Below are 22,794 nucleotides of genomic sequence, written 5' to 3'. Positions count from 1 at the left end.
AAGTATAATAGTATATACTCATCTCCAGCCACAACGTGTCCACATATCATCATATCCTATATAGTACATCTCTGCTATAGATCAAGCGATATATCCAATAAATAATACAAAAAGACTGTTCATAAACAGACATAAATAAATAAATAAATAAATAAATCTTTCTATTACTCATCTTTCCTGTATTTACTATATATTACGCATTTATCACATTTATGAGGGGGTTGAGTTGTGTTAATTTTATTTTATATGGGCCTGTAGCTATACAATATTAAAACCGTATTAACCCAAGATTAATAAATTTAACTGCCTCCCTTGTGAAGTTTTATGACTACTCTGACCACTATAGTTCTTAGCCAGTCATCCTTAGTGAAGTGGCCTACTTGTATTCATCCTACCTATAAAATCTTTAACTATATCATTCCCCCTGCCTATAAATGCCTTTAATAAGACAGTAAAATGTCAGCACTTTGCTATGGGACTACCTAAAGTTATATAGTATCGTGCAATGTATATATGGATGCTAAAAAGAGTTTTTTTCTATACAGGCTGCTGCAACAAAAAAAAAAAACAGGGGAATGTGCAAAGACTTGGAATCCCAAGGCAGGCAGTCCTGGCAGGAAGCAACTTAAATTAGGAATGTGGCCCTCTATTATTGTCCAAACCTGACATTTCTCTTGACTGAGACTATAAATTACTGTGTCGTGTATTCTAAAAGTTGGAAGTCAGATGCAAATGAAACAAATACAGCTTTACTCTAAAAATCATGTTTTCAGAGCTGCATTTGCCGCCAATGGTGGGGAAAGTCTTGTCAGGGACATTTACTTATTCTATATTAGAAAGATTATTCATAAGAATCCCTACATAAGCTTTAATGGAGCTGATCTTCAGAAGAACCTAAATAACCGTAAGTATCCTAAATGCAACAATGCTGAAATATATTTTACACAGAGAAGAATAGGCTTCTACTTTTGTTACCACTCAGGCTGGATTATCCTTTGGCCCAGGGCGATCTGTGAGATATATATTTTTTCCTTTTTGTGAAATTGCAACCACAAAACACACAAAAGCAGAATAGTGCAGTCTTCTATATTTACATAGAGCTGATCTACAGGCAGAACAGAACAATACTGAACATTATTTTTTTGTGACAAGAATAAAATACATAAATATATACATCCAAGATACTTTCAATACTATAACAAAACATACTGGTAATTTCCCGATTTGAATTATACAAAATATGCACTCACAAACTTCTTCAAATAAAAATTAACACTGGATAAGTATAAGTTACAAAATAAAATACTAAAAAAATTATTCAAGTACTTTCTTGTTTTTTTTTTTGTTTTTGTCTTGGATTTTTTTTCTTGTTTCTTTCCTTTAAAGACAGAGAAGAGGAACATTTGTAAATGCATTTTATAAAAGCCTGTGCTTCCAAAATGCCTGTGTGTTTATAATCTACGCTAAACACAGATCTCCACATTCATAGTCATTAAATTATTATTACTGATAATGCTTGAGCCCACAACAAAATGTTTTCTTCACATATCTCTTATATGGAGGGGGTTAGGATGGGGTGAGGAGGACTTCTAGGGCTGGTCCTTGTCGGTCTTTTCCTTGTTCATTTTCTTCATTTTCATTCTTCTGTTTTGAAACCAAATTTTAACTTGCCTTTCAGTGAGATTTAGAACCCTGGCGACCTCATAGCGCCGGTCCCTGGTTAGATACATATTAAATAAAAATTCCTTTTCCAGTTCCAAAGTCTGATATTTTGTATAGGGACATCTTTTCTTCCTTGTGGAACGTGCATGGATCCAATTGGCCACTGGGTTATCTGGAGAAAGCAAGAAATACAGAATAAATGGAACAGGATTGAAAGTCTCAACGTTCTAATGTAAATATTGACATTTCCTTGGTTCTAAAGATTCTACGTCCCCTCCGAATTCCAAAATGGGCTCTTAAAGTGACAATTTTATTTCTTGAATATGGTGGAGAATTGAATCTATCATTTGTGAAGACGTTTAGGGTGGTAAAAATGGTTATTGGCACTTAAAGGTATTTAGCACATGAGTAGCAGAAGCCATTGTCAGACTACAATCATAAAATAAACCTTGTTGTCACAAGGCCATAAAAGGCTCTAACAAGTCCTGTTTCCTTTAAAGATGCTGAACTCACTATGCCCTTAAATGTAGAAAGCAAGATATATGTGTATGTATTACATTTTATATGTATATGTCTTATTACATTTATATGTGTATGCTATTATATTAATATGTGTATGTGTTATTACACTTTATATGTGTTATTACATTTTATAGATCATATTATATGATGATGCTTTTGTTAAGTGTCAGCCCGGCTTTACTCTCCTCTGATCTTCTCCATTTTATTTTTTCATGTCTTGCATGAAGAACAATAATAATATATGACTTGTGCTTAGTGCCAGTATCCTGTATATTCCTAAAGTATATCTTTAAGGTAAATTATTTCCATATAGCAATAAATCCATCATGGTGGAAAGATGCTTATGTGTACGAGTCCCATTTAATATAATTACATAGCAGGGACTGTATGGCTATCATTTGGAGTTTCTAATTGTACTAATAAAATGTGTGACTGCCAGGTGTCTCCTTGTCTATTAGCCCATGTGCTTTGTGATCGGCACATTGATGATATATCAATGGCACAGGAGCCTATTAAACTTAAGCAGAGAGGGCTTAAACTTTGAAGATGATACAATTAAAGGAAACCCTGTGTCAGTGTGAACTGCTCTGGCCATAACCATAAAACCACAGCTAATACGTTGTTTGTTCAATTGTCCCACACAGCTCAATGCCTGCGAGGACATTCTTCCCTTGGCATTATATATCTGCTGGGACAGTCAAAGAAAGAAGCAGGGCTGCAGCCTGCACCAAATCCTACATGTAATACAATAATAAGGATGTGGCAGGTTGATGAGCCAGGGCTAGGTGTTTCCTCTTTGCTGAGGCTGCATCCATCCCTGAGAAGGATTTTTAGCTGCAGTGCTGGATGCAATGAAAGGGATTTGGTGGTGGGATTGTGTCCCTGAGCTGGACATGGGAAATAAATGGCTTGTAGGAAGTGCACCCATGCTTGCCTGCCCTAATAGATCCCTTCCTATTTCTTTTGTAAATGCAGCAGCCAGGTCTTCTTCCTGCAGGCTGTGTGTTTAGGGCAGGGCCCTGGGTTTAAGGAGGTAATTTGGTTTTATGGAGGAGACTCTAGTACATGTTATAATTCCTCCTCCCCCCCTCTCCGGTTGTAAACAAGAATGACTCTAATAACTTACTGGGGTCCAATTCAGACTTGTCCTCTTTGTGTTTGCTGGAAAGGATGGCCTCAGATTCCGGGGAGGGGATGGTGTGCAGAGGTGGCCTGTCTCTCAGATCTCCGGGGGAACCATACATGTAATCCGGGTAGCTGCGACCATCGCTGGGGCCACACTCCCTCCTGCTGGGGAAGGCATCAGGCTTGAGTCCGTAGTGCCTGCTGCTTGCTGCAAACCCTGGGAATGACACGGTCCCTGAGATGGGCTCCAGCCAAGTGCGCATATATCTGGCATCTGTGCCCAAGTGTGGCTGGTGATGGGTGTAGGGGTGATAGACCACAGAGGACTGGGAGTGCACAGGACCCCAAGACGTGGTGAACACTGCAGGTTTCGGGGCAAAACTGCAGGAAGGAAAATCTCCACAGTCCGGGACTAATCCTGACGGTCGTGCAGCTGCTGGATGAGCCCCAGTGGTGGGGAACCTGGAAGCCAGGAGGTCTTCACTCTCATGGCTGCTGATCAGAGAGTCCACATAATAGTTGCTGATAGGACCAGACGCAGACATTGTTCCCCCTTCTTTTACATTCATAAGATTATTGTATGAACTGTATGTGTACTTTTTATCTGCTCATAGAACAATCAGGGCAGGTAATTATTTTTTCAGCCCTTCAAGCTTGTCATTGGCTCTTGCCTACCACGTGATTGTATTTACAAAAAAAAAAAAAAAATACAGTGTAGATCAATGCGCAGGTCCCATTGCCTGTATCCCTGTATAGAAGCTGCTTCTCATAAAATAGATGAAATAATGTGGGAAACAGAACCCTGGAGCTGCTGGACCTGAGCAGGATCTGCTGCATTGCTGCACTTTTAGGGGGATGGTGAAGAAATCTTGGGGAGATGTAAGTGCTGTGGGCATGGGAAGAAGCAAGGGGACTATTTCTTGACGCAATTCATCTCTGTCTCCTCTCTGTAAGGCTGCCAGCATACTAGAATGGATATATAGTACAGTCCAGGACATAGCTTTTCATTACAAATACATTATGATTTCTGCATTTCGTTTAGCACGAATCAGCTTCCTGCTATTTATACTGCTAGGAAATAAAGTGGGTTTCACTTTTGGGAATAATGTGTATTGTCAATGCCCCCTGTACCACTTGGTATATTTCTTTACAAATCAGCAGGGCATTGAAATCCAGGGAACTGGAAGCCAAAGAAAGGGGAAAAGATCTCATAGTAGAGACATTTGCACAGAATAAAAGTGCTAAGCTACTCCCATCTTTCAATGGATGTCTGTATTCGTCTGCTCAGGCTTGGATGTTTTTATGTCCTTCAATAAAAAATTTACGAGGCTCATTGGATTGTTCATAAACGTGTCGTTCATTAAACAAAACTGTAAGGTTTGGATTTCAACTGTAAAAAAAGGCAAAAGTTATAGCAAAGTTCCTCCTGCGTTTTCAGAAATAGGATGCCCTGGGATAACTTGTAGTACCACCGTTGTCTTTGCACTAAATAACCCCCCTTATTCTGACTCAGGATTCCTTCACATTTAACGCTACAATTCAAGACACAAGTGTGCAGACACCGTGCATTGTGATATTAGAAATATATTGCTTTTATTCTGCCCCAAATGATGGGCATAAAGAGTCCATTTATTGCTGATAAATCTCATTTTTACTGTTGCACTGGAAAGCCAGAGCTGCAGTAAATAATGGGCGATTCTACAATACACTCTAATAGATTTCGGTTATAGGATATGGAGTATATAGTATATACAACCCATACAAAGCACTAGGACTCCATGCACAGAGCAAGCCACGGAGATAATCACAGCAAATACATGGAATAATGCAAGATTTACACATCCATAGAGGAAAGCCAAACCCTGACATCTATAAGACTCAAGCAGCAGATAAAACAATTGTACAGGCATAATGAAATGTATATTTAATGTCTACACAATCCATACACAAGCTGATTCGCTGAGCCAATGCTTTTATTAATTCATATCTCCCCCACTGTGTGAGACCCCAATAAGCTGCATCTCTGTCACTACAAGGAATCTCTCAGGTTCGTTAAGTTGCACATGATGGGATGAAGAATATATTATAAGACATTACTCAGCCTCGTAAATGGGCAGCAATCTGCCCAAAATATCTGCACACACAATAGAGGATTTCTAGGGATCCAACCTATAGATGAAGCTTATTTGGTGCTCAGATATAAGCAGCCTCAAAACTGTAACACAAGCGAGTCCTGTATATACATGTAGAAACAAGATCATAACATTGTATATTGTATTCTATCTAGTGCACAATGGCATATATATATATATATATATATATATATCTGTATGTGTATGTATATATATACATCTATATGTATATTTATCTATATATATATACATACATATAATACATATATTAATTAATTTATCTATATGTCCTCTGTATATATATATATATATATATATATATATATATATATATATATATAAAACAAGACAGACAGACAGATGGACAGATAGAATCGAGAAATCCATTCTAATGCAAATTTCTATTATCAACAATTTCAGATAAATCAGATAAAAACCACATGAAGCCATATCTCTCCCAGCTCTTCTGCTTGCCACAATACACAACATATCTTCATATATTTCCAAAGATTATCTCTCCAAAGAGTCTAAGAACAATGAAGACCACAGACTACCAATTCTCCAGACACGTCAATAAATTAACATATTAACCATGTGAAATCTGCATACGACAGAATTAGAATAAAACATGATCACAGTACCTTCTAGGTCGAATCTTCCAGCCTTGGAGATGAAGATCCGTTGCTGAAGAAATCGCCTTAAGACTTCCTATCCATAATGTGTTTATGTGCCAGTCTTTTGCCTATATGCATATCCCATGTGTTGTTTTCTTGCAGGCCTCTATAGATCCCGTCCAGTTGCCTTCTCCTGGCTCTGAGCTTGGCTACTGATTTCATTTTTCCAAATACAGATCTTCAGCACAGCACAGAAGAAAAAAAAACACAAGTGCACTGGAAATATGAAGACTCTCACATTACCATGTGGGATCCCCTGAATTTTTATTGCAACTTTCTCCCTTGGTTTATTCATGGTGAATGCTACTGTCATGCTGAAAATGAGGCTTACTCATTGCTCTGTGTCTTTCCTCTATAAATAACATCCAGGGAAGAAGGTTTTATATATCTGTTTCCTTAAGAAAATCTATGATGTATACAGTATGAATATTTTCACTCATTCTGGGGAGCTGCTAGTGTTAAAAAAAGGAACGCACAGGGAATTGAGCGATGGAAGCACAAGCATCTTGGAGAGTAAAAAAAAAAATAGCCAAGATGTCTTGAAGACACAGGCCTGGTGGAATAAAAAGCAAACTCATTGAAGTGAAGGCCCCCTTTTCCTTCCCTCCCAGTTGCAGGTTTTATGAGTTTACACGGGGAAGCTCTGAAAATTGCAGATGGGGTGGGGAGAGAAAGGAATCACCTCAATATAATATCCTGTTAATGGGAGCCATAGCACCCTTTGTCCCACAGATTTCCAAAGGACTTGTCAGTGATCTGGTTTATCCATCATGGTCTTTGGACTGCAGGCAGCAGACACATTCACGCCATACTTGACAGACAGACAAATGCTCTCTCCAAGCATCCATTTTGTGGCTTGGCTGTCTCCATGGTATGGTTCAATAAACACCGTCAAGTTCGGTTTAATACATAAACATTTTTCTGTACTTTTTGGAGATAATGGGAGATGTAGTGCAATGTTCATACAAATATGTAGATGAGCAGCAAAATTAACGCAGACCGGACGCAGCACAATCAAGGTAATGAGCAGAATGTCCTGTCCTTGTGTCGTCTGGGAACTTAGTGTGTCGTAAGATTCCTTATTTCTTGTCTAGCTAATGTTGTGTTGCTTGTCTAACCTGTCCTCATCAGTGTGTATTGTGTCTACAATATCATTGTTTACCCTGTGTGTATCACAAGGCCAGGAGTGTACTATACTGTCATATAGTGTGTACTGCGCCTACATAGTCTATAGAATAGCGACAGAACAGTATATTCTGCACAGGAGATGTATAGGTAGGTAGATGGATTGATAGATGGATAGATATAGATAGAGAGAGAGAGATAGATAGATAGATAGATAGATAGATAGATAGATAGATAGATAGATAGATAGATAGATAGAACGATAGATAGATAGATAGATAGATAAAACAGATTATACACACATACGTACATAGACCATACATATCTACATACGTACCTAGATACGTACAAAAATATACATATATATTACAGCATATTGAGCCTAGATAGATAGATCTACAAATAGATAGGCATAACAACAGACATAGTTAGATGAATGGATAGATAGATAGATAGATAGATAGATAGATAGATAGATAGATAGATAGATAGATAGATAGATAGATAGATAGATAGATAGAGTGAGCGAGTAGATAAATAGATAATAGACACATTGGATAGATAGATAGATAGATAGATAGATAGATAGATAGATAGATAGATAGATATAGATAGTATATATGTAAAGTTAGACCCTTATGTGAATGTCTGTAATAATCACTCAGACATGTAAAGAGATAGATGATAGATAGATAGATAGATAGATAGATAGATAGATAGATAGGGAACATTAAAAGTAAACTTCTATATTTATATGTATACGGATCTTCCAGTACGTACATACAGACAATTCTATAAGTGTATTCTTGAATGTGTAGATCGATAGATAGATAGATAGATAGATAGATAGATAGATAGATAGATAGATAGATAGATAGCAAAATACAGACATATACATACACATAAAATACTCATTCATATAAATGCACATTAAATACTGATATACATACACACAGAATACTCTCTCATATACATATACATAAAATACTCTCTCATATACATATACATAAAATATTCACATATATACACATTAAATCCTCACTCATATACATGCACATTACATACACACATATACAAATCTCATGTACAGAAGTCACTTGTGGACAATTATATAATGGGATTTGTTTCATTCCTTGGAAAGCAAGTGTAGCTAGACAGACAAAACTGACATGAATACAGATCAATCTATAGACAGAAAGACAAACAGCCTTGACAAATGGATGGATAGACAGACAGATAAACAGACAACCGGAAAAACAGACAGACGGATGATAGTTAGATTGATTTGAGAGAGCGAGACAGACAAATAGACAGACAGACAGAAGGCAGCCCTCCATATATGCATATTTCAGTCTTTTTATCTATGACAAGCCTACTTGACACATTTTAATATAAAGTTATTATGTAAAAGAAAAGAAAGCTAATTAAAGTAAATGTAAGTTATTATCATTAGTAGTTATGTGATTTCCTTGGCACTCATCAGCCGACATCTGAGCACATAGTCATTTAGTGTCCAGATCATCTGGAAATAATATGGAGTAAATACTATTATGGCTGTCTATGATGGCTATGTAGTATTATCTCACTACAGTTGGTGTTTGCTAGTTTAGGGCCAGGAAGGAAGCGGCCTGACTAGTAATGTGTGTGATGTGAATGGCACATCCATGTGAGATAGTACAATGCAATGATTGCTAGCCTTCCAGCAGACACAGAGGGCTGTGTTTGTGGGGGGTTAGGAAGTACACAAGACACCAACTATCAAAGGGAAAGACCTCAGAAGACTGGGAGAGATAATACTACAGCCATAAAGTGCCTCTACCTGCCCCTGCAATGGCCACAAGTTCCCTAGAGGGGATTTTCATGTGAAATGACTTTGGATTCCAGACTAATTTCAGTGGTGTGAGCTCGGTGTACTAAAAATTCCTTCGTGCAATTACAGCCTAGCACCAATTTACTCACAGCCACAAGTTCCCTTTCAGATTGCCTGGAAAACTCTTTTTCTTTAAACTAAAGCTCAAATTGTAACTTCCCCCTCTCAGCAGTGTGAGGAAAAGGATCATGTTGTTTAATATTCACTATCACAAGTCTCAGTGGGAACCTGCACTTGAGATGATATTGTCCTTGTTTGTGCCCAAACAATTAAGACATCACCCCTGTGTCAGGCATAACAGATATGAGCAGAAAGTCAGACCCTCAGACTGACTAACTAACTGTATATAGATAGATAGATAGATAGATAGATAGATAGATAGAGTGTGTACTCAAACAAACATACAAGAAAGACTATCCAAAACTATTCGCTCATATATGTATATTTCCCACAATGGATCATACATAACTTCATATAAGCATACTGTGTACATAATGCATACAAACACATGGCATGCACACATGCACTCATACACGGATATCGTGCACACACAGAGACATATTAATTCATAAAGTATTCATTCATAAAATTATATATATATATATATATATATATATATATGTATATATATATATATATATATATATATATATATATATATATATACACATTCATTCAAGAATTTCTGATTGCATCTGATTTTTGTTTGATTTCAGTGAATGTTGAAAATAAATATTTTCTTATTGTTTTAATCAGTTTTATAATATTCCATCTATCTCTTCTATCTAGCCATCTCATTCATTCATTCACTCATCTATCTCTCTCTCTATCTATCTATCTATCTATCTATCTATCTATCTATCTATCTATCTCTCTCTCTCTATCTATCTATCTATCTATCTATCTATCTATCTATCTATCTATCTATCATCTATCTCTATCTATCTATCTATCTATCTATCTATCTATCTATCTATCTATCTATCTATCTATCCATCTATATATCTATCTATCTATTCTGTACCTGTCTTGACTATAGTCTGAAAGTGTATGCATTTCTACATGACTGTGTGCATTTTCTTTGGACTTTTCTCAGTAAACGAATTGATATGATTGTCAGTGATAGTGTATATTTAGCTTTATGGTGAGTTATTTGTGTAAGTTGCATAGATACAACGTATTGGGAACAGTTGTATATGCAGGAACCGGTTCTGAGAATTTTCTTCTAATATCTCTATCTATCTATCTATCTATCTATCTATATATTAGTAAAAAATATATATATGTATTTTTATTTTTTTAGTTTTTAAGTAATGTACACTATATGTAAACGACTCCTGCCAAAGATGTATATACAATAAGGTGAATATATATATATATATATATATATATATATATATATATATATATATATATAGTGTTTATGCGTTTTGTCTCTGTATTTCTATGTGTTTGGGTTCTTACATGTATAGATTATATTCATACATAGTACATTACTTGTGTTGGGGACAATACTAACACGTGTTTTCTACTTTCAGATTAAATGAAACTGTATAATGTAATATTCCTGGAAGCGGTATTGTCTGGGGAATCGTGCCTAATACATACTGGATAGACTTGTATCACCTACCTATTGTATGAACAGACATCTATGTAATAATTTACCATACAACATGCCTAAGGAGGTCCTCTACAGACTGGAAGGAATGCTAATAGTCTCCTTGTAGGCTACAGGCCCTGAGACCTTTCACACGTTCCAGAATGGTTGTAAAATGAATAATAAACCAGCCTAAGAAGAACTATCAGTGCAATGTAAAATTTTCAATCTGCTGATAGCTATACCACAAAAACTGAATATACCCAGAATACGGAGAGAATGAGGACACAGAATCATCATTGTATTCTAAGGAGTGTTATACAATCTGTTTTGTGCCACTAAATGTTCCATTCAAACCTTAAGAATAAAGACCTGAGATGTACAAAGCACAAATGAAATCCATATGGAACCCATCCTATCGTATGGAATGGAAATCAAACTCATATACGTGAAACCAACTACATATACTCGAAATGGACCCACGTACAGGAACCAAACACATATCTAGGAACCAACTACATATACTGGAACCATCCATATATACTGGAACCAACCACATATACTGGGACCAAATATTCTATACCATAAACTGGGCTTTGTATTATTTACGATTAATTCAGTCTTCAAACATCGCTCTAGGAAACCAGGAGTTTTTATTTATTTCATCAACCTTCTATTTCTGAATTCCTCTGTACCTAAGGGAAATCATCAGCAGGAATGGCTGGCTGTGCCTTTATTAATCCAATGCAGGAGATTTTTCTATATAGTACCTGAATGCAGATTATGTGCCGCATGGATGGTACCTATATAATCCAACATCTTTGCCTGGTATCACCACCATTCAGACATGTATAGTGTTTGGATCAAAGACTATTGGGTATTTGATAATGCATCAATAGTATCTTATAAAATTAATGTCAATTAACTAAATAAATAAAAAAGGATAAATGAACAATGCTGCAAGCCCCTTATATATAGTATATGTGGCCGCTAGCTATGTATGCATGCTTATATGTATGTGGTTATTTCGTATAACTGGTAGTTATTAATATATAGAAATGTATCAATTCACAAATGATCGAAGATAGCTAGAGATAGATGATAGATAGATAGATCGATAGATAGATAGAGACATATAGACGAATTTGCCTGTATGTAAGTATATGTGGTCGTTTAGCTACTAATATTCTAATAGAGCTATAGATAAAAATATATACGTGTTATACACATAAAGTCTGGGATAATTAAGTATATTGTTGTGTAACATGATAGAAATTTAATACCATAGATGTTATTAATATAACTATGCTTATATTACATATTCATATATTGTAGATAGATAGATAGATAGATAGATAGATAGATAGATAGATAAATGCTGTTGGGTCACTTATACATATATGTGATAATTGTTTATTGATAGCAGATAATATTCATATAAAATTATGAACTCTATAGATATGTTTGGTATATTGCATTTTATTTCATTTTCAGACATTCACATTTTGTAAATAGATTATTGACCAATTTCCCTAAGGTCGCACCATGGAAAGGACTTAATGAAAGATATAATATTCCTAAACATGTGATAGTCCCTAGTGCACATGTAGAGCATAATATAATATAATATCATCCACATTACATTGCATCCATATGGTCTACATAAAAAATGAGGCTAGGGAAATATATCCTAAGTATATGGTATCCAGCTGTAACATTCATTCTCTCTTACATATATTTATTCATTTATTTGTTTTCGCTTTTATTTCTTTCTGGGATGAAAGTCATTGTTGCCAATGGCCCAGGATCCAGATAGGACTGCAGGGATCTACCTAACACTGTACACAATGGCCGATCACAACATATTTTCTGTCTGCTACAGTCTGGTAATTTTAATGGAGGGTTTGTGAAATTGTAACAGGAGAACAGGTCACCTTCCCAGTAAAGCTAAGGTGGAGTGGGGATCCGATTCCACAGACTGTGATTTACTTAGAAATATTATATTCCTGCATAAACCCCCCATTTCCTCGAGAAGTCACGAAATGAAGCATTTAACAACTCCTTGTAAATGCAACCTCCTGTTCTCATTGCCAGGAACACTGCTCTGTCATTGGGATCTGGTTTAGGGCTATATAGCTAAATAATTTAATAGGATTTCTGCAGGAAGAGTCCTTTTGTCTGGCCACAATAATCTGAGGAGGCTCATTCTGACAGGAAACAATAGCAAGGAGAGCAGATTAGATACAGCCAGGGCTGAGATTCTACATTCCCTGCTTCCTCCCCTTACTTCCCCGGTGCTGGCATCCTTAGAGGGGCTCTCTGCCATTACTACTCGGGCACAGGCATCCTTAGTGGGGCTCCCTCCCCTTCCTTGGCACTTGCATCCTTAGAGGGGCTTCCTCCCCTTACTTCCCCGGTGCTGGCATCCTTAGAGGGGCTCCCTCCCCTACCCTGGAACTTGCATCCTTAAAGGGGCTCCCTCCCCTTCCCTGGCATACTTAGAGGGGCTCCCTCCCCTTCCCTGGCACTTGCATCCTTAAAGGGGCTCCCTCCCCTTTCTTCCCTAGCACCTGCATCCTTATGGGGGCTTCTTCCCCTTCCCTGGCACTGGCATCCTTAGAGGGTCTCCCTCCCCTTCCTTTCGGGGCACCTGCATCCTTAGAGGGGCTCCCTGCCATTACTTCCCCGGCACTGGCATCCTTAGAGGATCTGTTCACTCGCCCTCTTAGGAAGCCACTTGCAGAGCATTAAAGGAAATCGTTGTCCTTGATGAAGACGAACTGACGTAGTTAAGGCAGTTTCTTGTTGCCGCGTTAAAACAGTCAATCCCAACAACATGAAACTACCTAAACCACGGATCAGCTGGGTGACAAGATGCAACATCCACAATCCCTTGTCGGAAAAAGAAGAGGAGGGAGCAAAACATAAATAAAAGAGAAAGAAATGGGTGTAAATGCTTGAATATCCCTCCTTGCACAGTCCTCAGTCTAGTAGATGCTGTCATCTCCAGTGCTCAGGGCAGCCTCAGGATAACACAGCTCACAGCCATTTCCAGATTTTCATCTCTTTCATTTACAAACCCTTAATAAGGAAAAGGGATGTGCTCATTCACAGCCCCCCACCCCTCTCATCCCTCCCCAATGCTCAGATATCCAACTCATTTAGCAAGGTATCTCAATCCCATCCTGGAGTGATAGGAGCAGACATAGCTCAGCATTCAGCACAATGTCAGGATCCATGCACTTAACCTGGATGCTTCCAAAACAGGCTTCGTAGACTGTACAGACAGCAAACACATAGCCCTGGAGGCCAATACAAGGAGATAGTATGCCAGAAAACAAGAATGTTGTGACTATTGCTCCAAACACAACAAAGCATGATAATAGAGAAGAATCCATGATCCACAAGGCTAGGCTCCTTCTATACAACTCCATCCTAGACAGTAAATCAATAATATAGGAAGCAAAACATCTCTGCAAACTCACATAATGCAGTGTAAGAGCCATGCACAACTCCATTACTACAGGTTCAGATGCCAATCATCAGAATAAGGAGTAAAAAAAAACCATGCTGTCTTACCTTTCCTTGTGGTATAGAGATGTTATCCCTTTGTCCTGCTTGGCTATTCCTTGCCATGTACAGTGGCTGATTCTTTCTTAAAAAAGAGCACCCAAAGCCATAAGTAGTGTGTATCCAAAGATTGCAGCACAGACTATGAGTCCCTTCCCTCTTCTGGAGTCACCTTTAAATGCATCTTTTACTGCCGCGGCACATTATATTTGCAGATCATAAAATCCACCTCCACCGCTTTAGCAAGACTGTCCTGACATTACTGTTTTATGACCTTGACTTATTGTGGTCACCTGGATAATATTTAAATCAACGTTATGCTCTCTCCCTTCTCTTCCCCCAGCTAAGATGGTCTCCTCTAAGCCTTCCAAGAATCAAAAGACCCCCAATAAATAGAATATTAAAATAGATAACCCTGGCTGAGACCAGGCTGCTATGGAAAGGCACTGCAAGAACAACTCAAGTAATCTCAGTTCTAGGAAATTTATTTTTTTTTTATGTCCACAAAGGAAAATACATGCAAAAATGTCACATACAGAGTGTATTTAAATAACAGACACGAGAAATGTAATTCTTTAAGGATTATCAATACTGTCTTATCTTTTTTCTTACTTAAATATGCAGTGGACCAGATAAAGAAACTGCATAAGATATAGATTTCTATATATATTTTCTTATAGAGAGAGAAAAGTTCATAACTTCACTGCAAATTCTCATTTACAAACATTTAAAATTCGATTTGTCATTCGAGTTCCAGATACAATATACAGGTTACACTGATGTAAGAAAGCAAAGTTGATTTTTTTTTTTAGCTTTTTTTTTTTAATATATATATATATATTTGATTTTTTTTTTCATTATTTTTAGGTTATTTTAAAGCATGGTTTGGAGGGGTCATGAGATTAAAAAAAAAAAAAGGTCTCTGGAGGTTTTTGTGCTGAAAGTAAATAACTTAAAATACAATTTCAGTAGCTGGCTCACTGACCATCTATACATAGAAACAAGGATGCAATATATAATAGGATCATGCATTATATTGAAGCGCCTGTCTTTATGTACAACCATAGGCAGGGATAGAAGGGGCCACCTAGCCTGACATACTGACTACCTGCTTTATCTTAAAGCCTTGCATTAATGACCTAGAAAATGTACAAGTGTGGATTAGGTTTTACTATTTTATGTTTGGTGGAGTAGAGGGGCCTAGGAGATGCTTCAGGACTCCTTATGTTGATGTTATTTTTTTTTCTTCCTTCCTTTATTTTAAGTGAAATTAAAATTTGATGTCAGTTCTCGAATCCGGTTTTCTCTGTTCATTTTCTTCAGTTTCATCCTGCGGTTTTGAAACCAAATTTTCACTTGTCTGTCTGTTAAGTTGATACTCTTACTAATCTCTAGGCGGCGCTCACGGGTCAAGTACATATTAAATAAGAATTCCTTCTCCAGTTCCAAGGTCTGATGCTTAGTGTAAGGACACCTTTTCTTTCTTCCGCTCTTAGCTGTCAGCCAATTTCCTGTAGCGTTTTCTGCCTTTATATCCTCTGTTAAAGATAATATTAAATATAAGTATCCCAGGAAAGAACCTATAGGAAGATACTCTCCTATGTGGCAGGAGATGCATTACAGCTGGCACCCTATGCAGACTGCACACACGTGTGTACACACACCAGCAGGGCACAATAACCGCATGCCCAGCCAAGACAAAGCTGCATTCACCCCAGCCTGGCAGATACTATTGTTGTATCTTCTATTCAGCTCCATAGAGTCCAATGCCCATCCTGCTCCATAGCATTGACTGCATGGCACACGTAGTACAGGGGGCTCACACACAATGGGGAAGGGTCTTGAGCATGAAAGTGCAACATAACTTTGTACTCTGCAGATCAATGAATATTCATCAGTGCTAATTCTTGTCTGTTAATTGACTGAATCCTAAAATAAATGAACTCTGCAAAAAGTTATCTAGGGATTGTTTTTTCCTAAAAAGCTTTACTATACACACATCTGTAAATACACGTGTGTGTGTGTGTGTATATACATATATATATATATATATATATATATATATATATATATATGTGTGTGCTGCGTTTTCTTTCCTTCCTATCTATATCATATCATATCAATCTATCCATCTGTCTATCTATCTATCTATCTATCTATCTATCTATCTATCTATACGCCATATAGGTGAATTTACAAAAATGCAGTCTTAAAACACTCATTTTCAATAATTTCGACATGAATATATATAATTATATTTTACTTAAGGTATGGATGGTTTATGTGTATATTTTTCTCAAGAGGACATATGATGGTTGATGCGATGGGCACATATACACAAATATCAATGAGAGTACAGCACGAAGATGCTTTGGATTATTTCATTTGTATTTATGTGCAATTTGGTTTAGGTGAGTATCTGTCATCTATCTATCTATCTATCTATCTATCTATCTATCTATCTATCTATCTATCTCTCTATAGTATCTATCTCTATCTATAGTATCTATCTCTATCTATCTATCTATCTATCTATCTATCTATCTATTAATTATATATCTATCTATCTATCTATTAATTATATATGTATCTATCTATAATATATCCATCTAAAATCTATTTATCTATAATCTATCTATCTATCTATCTATCTATCTATCTATCTGTCTATCTATCTATATTTTATCTATCTATCTATCTATCTATCTATCTATCTATCTGTTTAGTTATTTATTTACTAATTCATTAAATTCTATCTATCTACCCACATATCTTTCTGTCTACCTACTTATGTTTAAATCTGTAACATATGGACATGTGTGCACGTATATAAAAGTGTATATTATAGTATAAGGCTGGCTGGCTATATATTTCTCTATATATTTTATTCTCTATACTGACACTACGAGTGTATATTTGCAGTCTCAGACTAGCTGTAAGTAGTTGTGATATTTGTATAATGTGCGGACATGTGGCTAGTGTGACTAAGTTATACCTAGCCAAATGCAAACACATCCAGATCCCACGTGTGCACATGTACTTATGTATATACTAAGCATGACTTCAGCTCCTCATATAGTATATTAGGCAGAAATCACACATGCCGTTTTAGAGGCAGATTTTGCGGCAAACACTAGAGAGAAGTATCTGTCTTTACCTCACACTTTTATATCTTTTTTGTACCCCTGCCTGTGTTTGGTTCGGAAAACTGCATAAAAAAAACAGTCACATAAACTACATATGTGATTCCACATGTATGTAGATAAGTGTGCAGGATACAGGAGTTGCAAATATTCTTTGTACATATGTGCATATATATACATATACGTGACCTTCACGTGTACACACACTTTAGTGTCAGACAATAAGACAATATTTTGCATATTTTGTGTCTGTCTAGTATATGTGAAGGTATGGATCAAAGTAACAAAGTAACAGTGTGCTCATGGCCATAGTCTAACATGTTGGATTGAAAAGCAGTGTGTGTGTGTGTGTGTGTGTGTGTGTGTGTGTGTGTGTGTGTGTGTGTGTGTGTGTGTGTGTGTGTGTGTGTGTGTGTGTGTGTATACATATGCCCAAATATTACAGATATATATATATTTACACTTACAAATTTCTATACATGCACACATGTCCAAATGTTACAGATACATGCAGATGTATATATATATATATATATATATATATATATATGTGTGTGTGTGTGTGTGTGTGTGTGTAAAATTTGGTCATGTGTACATATATATAAAAGTGTATATTATAGTATAAGGTAGTAAATACGAATGTCCTTTGTGCACACATGATGTACATATGTCAGTGTGCAGATTGTATGGCGTCTCTTCATTGCCGCATTTGTTGTATTTCTGTGCATTATTTGTGTATATGTATATGGTACATCTGGACATATATTTTAGGGTGCCTGTGTATAGCAGTATGGGTGAATGCGAGCACTGCCATGTCCTATATGTGCCATGTATAATATACACATGGGCTCATATATGACATGGCAGTTGGATGTTGGTGATATTTTGTTGCATTCGATGGATACATTCCATGATAACAGATCAGTCCTTTGCTGCCATGTGAGCCAGGTATTTAGCACAGGGTAACAATAGCTGGTATATTCCCTGTGTTACCCTCTTTACACCCCTGTTATAACCATCCTTACATGTTATAAAGTGCAATAAGCAGATTGCATGGAGCAGCAATGTAGTTGTGTGCTTGCAGCAATGGCTCTAGAGCAGGAAATAAGCCATTTTACACCAGGAGACAAACATTTACAGCAACTTTAGGACAACAACGAATAAAAGCAAAGGAAACCATTACACAGCAGGCAATGACTGCACACAGACAACAAATAAATGACCAACAATATAACAACAGCCAAGGAAGACCCACAAAAAGTCTAACAAACTAGCACAAAACTACACCGGAAATAAAAGCATCAGTCACAATGGCTACATAAGCCCTGAAATGCCTTATTTTCTATTGTCTTTATGCTAATTTCCTGCAAATTAATAGAACATCTGGAACACATCAAGAATGGAAACTGCTTGGAGTTTGAAGAATCTGTTTTCGTAAACTTGACTTTGTTGGATACAAGAATTACATTTATATAAATATAAAAATACATGAATTACATTTATATAAATAGAAAAATACATTTACGAAAGTGAAAAATAAAAATAAATATTTTAACCATTAAACAGTCACCATCTCAGTGAACAAGCCCAGAAAACTGCACCTTAATGTAAACAAGTCCCAAAGCTTTCAGATCTTGACCAGACATAAACATACAATGTGCACTTACTACTATTACTACTACTGTGTTTACTACAGGAATGGCTGCTTACATTCTCTTTTATACTGCATTTACTTTACTGCAACCTCATAGCATTGCCCTGAGAAATTCTGTTACTTGCACGATTTGGTCTTGAAATAAATAAAGCAAAAGACTCAAGACATTTATAAATGGAAACGAATACATTGGAGTGCATTAGCTGTGCAAAGGACACACAAATACATAGGAAATGAAGAAATGCACACAGATAATACAGAGAACATAGGATATAAAATATCTACCATTTTCTGTAAGTCTCACAATCTCATATAAATATATATATATATATATATATATATATATATATATACATGTATACTCTTTATTTATATAGTATAGTAGATAGATAGATAGATAGATAGATAGATAGATAGTTTTTTGCTGTATTATTTTAATATTTGTAAGTTCTTACAAGAATATAATAGTGCATATTTTATAATACATATAAATATATGTATATACACACACATATATATATATATACACACAGTGTATATTATAATACATATAAATATATGTATATACACACATGTATATATACAGTGTATATATATATATATATATATATATATATACACACAACATATATATATACACACACAATATATATATATATATATTACATATATATATATATATATGTACACACATATATACATATATACACATACACACACATATGTGTATATATATATATATATATATATATATATATATATATATATATATATATATATATATATATATGTAATGGTAGTGGGTTGGATATTTATATACCCAGAAATTAGGTATGGACGAATAGATAGGTAGATAGAGAAACCAACATATATGTATCGTCTATCTATCTACGTATCTATCTGTTTATGTATCTATTTAGTTATCTATCTGTCTCAATCCATCTGACACACACAAGCCGCTTACTATTACCCCAGAATGACTTCAAGACAACAAATATGGAAGTAAAAAGTATACCCCAAATGCAGCCAGACAGCAGATCTCAGCCCCCTTTACCACCAGCAGATAATCTCTAATTCTGACTTCTTTTCTAATGCAATAAGCAGCACAAGTAGGCAGATATACAGATAAATTTAGCAGAACTACACAGCTTGTCTATCGACCTTGTGCAATGATATTTTTTCAGGATTTAGCCCCCTTCCAGTACACGTATTGGGGTCTGTGCAGGTAGCTGAGCGCTATACATGCAGGTCAGTGACTGGGCAGTAGGTCTCTTACCTTTAGCTTCGTTGTCAGAGTTGTCAGTGCTGGTGTCAGTGTTCTTGGCCATCTCCTTGTCTGCCTCTGGTGCTGCTAGTTTGGCAGCTGGGAGGCTCCTCTCAGTTTTGATCTCATTAGCACTAGTATTGCTGCTGGGGTTGGTGCTCAAGTTGGTGGCCAAGGTCTGGTTATCCGTCTTGGTGTTTTCGGGGAACCCCACCTTGCCCCCCGCTTGTGGTTGTTGCTGCTCCAGGATTTCACTTCTTGGATTCAGACTCGTCCTGTTATCAAAACTTGCCTCAAAGTCGTTGTTGTTGTGGTTCTTCTCCATGGAGTAGCCTTGGCTGGCCCGGTAGTAGCTGGGCACTGGCACCTCATGGTCAGTGGCTCTGGTGTCGGGCATCTGGTTGGGGTACATGGCAGCCTCTGTGGCATTTTTTGCCCTCTTGTCAGCGCTGTACATGCAGCAGACATTCTCCTCCTTGACATTGGTTGGGAAGGAGCAGGAGGAGAGCTGTCTTGCAACAGGTTGCTCAATCCTATAAGTATTTTTGGGGTCACACCAATTGTCCAGTTGAGATAGGTAAGATGGGTAAGAGTTGAGAGACAAGCTGGGGTTATTCACCTCATCTCTTTTGGAAAGAGACGGGACAATCCCACAGTTTCTCATCATCCCACAGCTGAAATCGCTCCCAGACTGCATATACATCCCTTGGTTGGAGGAATAATTGTCTCCTCTGCAGCTAGAGTCCATCAAAAACGAGTTAGGAGTCACATTGCTGGGACATGACATTTTCAGAGAGGCTTTTTAAAGAGGAATACTACAGCCAGAGGCTGACATCTTTTTTTTTAGGGAAAAATATCAGCACCATAATTATCCAGGCATTGGCCCCACCACGTGACTGCCAGGCCAATGAGGATTGAAAATGGCCTTGGTGATTCAGACGCGGGTGACGTCACAAGGGTCAAGTTGTCGGGGAATTGCAAAACGAGCGTGGAGCAAGAGCGCCATCTATCAGCTTTTGTCTGGTATAGCAGCGGGCACCTTCAAGTTGAACAAAGGAGAGAACGCTGCGGTTTTGTTTACCAATGAACAATCGCAAGTCCAGGGAGAAGAGGACACATCCAGAGGTAAAGCCTAAATCCTCCCAAGTTTTATCCACCTAGAGAGCACTCAATACCCAATACATTATTTTTTAGCTATATAAGCCCCTTTTGCCCTATTCCCCCGTCCAATAAACAAGGGACCTCCAAATAACCCCCATATATCATTGCACTCGTGTGCCGAAGCAACTTCTTGTCTTAAAATGTCCTTAACTATACTTATACTATACATCTCTCCTTAATCTTTACCCTTCTAAAACCCCTATACAGCTAAAAGACCAAAACGATGTCTTAAATAATACTTCCATCTCCTTAATATCCCAAATTATTCGTAAAATGCAAATACAGGTATCCCAGGACCTCCCCTGCACCCCTCTTATTTCATTCAATTGTGTAGTATGGACGAGTAACCTTAGTTAAATGTCCTTAATGTATGTTATTACACCTATATAACCTTTCCTTAGGCTATAAAGAAGTTATTTGCTTTGCATTAACAACATTGGCTCTGCCTGGTATAATCTGCATATAATGCCTTGATCGAGCCCATTGTTAAAGTATTTTATATCCAGGTATATTTCCATAGCAACAAGATGTAATGTCTTCTGGAACAAAACTATCCCAGATAAGTCTAATACTAAATAATATTCATAATATTATATATACATTCTATAGCTAACACACCTTATACCTATAAAAAACATAATAAATCATTATTTGTATATGCCTACTGAAAAGAGGGGGCTCGGCTTCCAAACATAAAGACTAAAAAAGAAAAAAAAAACATTACAAAAGTTTAATAATTAAAAAAAAATCAGATTAAATAAGGATTTGCCAAAGGAGTTCAGTATAATAATATATATTATTTATTTATAGGATTCTATCTAGGAATCTGGCTTCTAAATGACTACTTTACTCTATTATATTAATTCTGTAAAAAAAATAAACATCAATTGACTACCAAAAAAAGCGAAAATCGTCTTTAATAAGAGGTCATTATTCACCCGACTACATATTGGCCGGTTGTTTATTTGTTTCTGTCCTTCCCTGGTTTGAATTAGATGGAAAGAAAGAAAATAAGAAAACAATTAGAAGAAGGCAGGATCCTTCCCTGTCTCAAGGACATCTCAATCAACGCCAAGTTGAGCAATCCAGATTTCGGGCCATGCGTTTTCTGTGAAGACTCCCGACTACACTATAGCACAGCCATATAGATGTATATGGAGAGAGAGAGAGATGGAGATTGTGGATAGGATATTATTATTGAGAATAAACCTTGTGAGGCTTTACCTTGGAGATTCTCTGGGAGTTCACGATTCTCTTTTGTGAAAACACAGACAAGTTTCCGCTGGCCTAAACCC

General features: G+C 36.7%; 2 protein-coding genes across 2 annotated transcripts; both read right to left on the bottom strand.

Moving 5' to 3' along the window:
* Positions 1-1,180: 1,180 nt before the first annotated feature.
* HOXC9 (homeobox C9) lies at positions 1,181-4,053 on the bottom strand. The gene is made up of 2 exons (XM_075262908.1): positions 3,311-4,053; positions 1,181-1,834 (listed from the first exon to the last, which is right to left on the bottom strand). The coding sequence occupies exons 1-2, from the start codon at positions 3,876-3,878 to the stop codon at positions 1,590-1,592; spliced, it is 813 nt and encodes a 270-aa protein (XP_075119009.1). The 5' UTR covers positions 3,879-4,053; the 3' UTR covers positions 1,181-1,589.
* An 11,460-nt stretch (positions 4,054-15,513) lies between these two features.
* Positions 15,514-21,203, bottom strand: HOXC10 (homeobox C10). The gene is made up of 2 exons (XM_075262907.1): positions 20,351-21,203; positions 15,514-15,815 (listed from the first exon to the last, which is right to left on the bottom strand). The coding sequence occupies exons 1-2, from the start codon at positions 21,123-21,125 to the stop codon at positions 15,538-15,540; spliced, it is 1,053 nt and encodes a 350-aa protein (XP_075119008.1). The 5' UTR covers positions 21,126-21,203; the 3' UTR covers positions 15,514-15,537.
* Positions 21,204-22,794: the final 1,591 nt, after the last annotated feature.

This window comes from Leptodactylus fuscus, chromosome 2 (assembly GCF_031893055.1).
Source record: "Leptodactylus fuscus isolate aLepFus1 chromosome 2, aLepFus1.hap2, whole genome shotgun sequence".
Taxonomy (NCBI): Eukaryota; Metazoa; Chordata; class Amphibia; order Anura; family Leptodactylidae; genus Leptodactylus; species Leptodactylus fuscus.
Note: the sequence above shows the minus strand (reverse complement) of the source record. Positions and strands in the feature narration are given on the sequence as shown.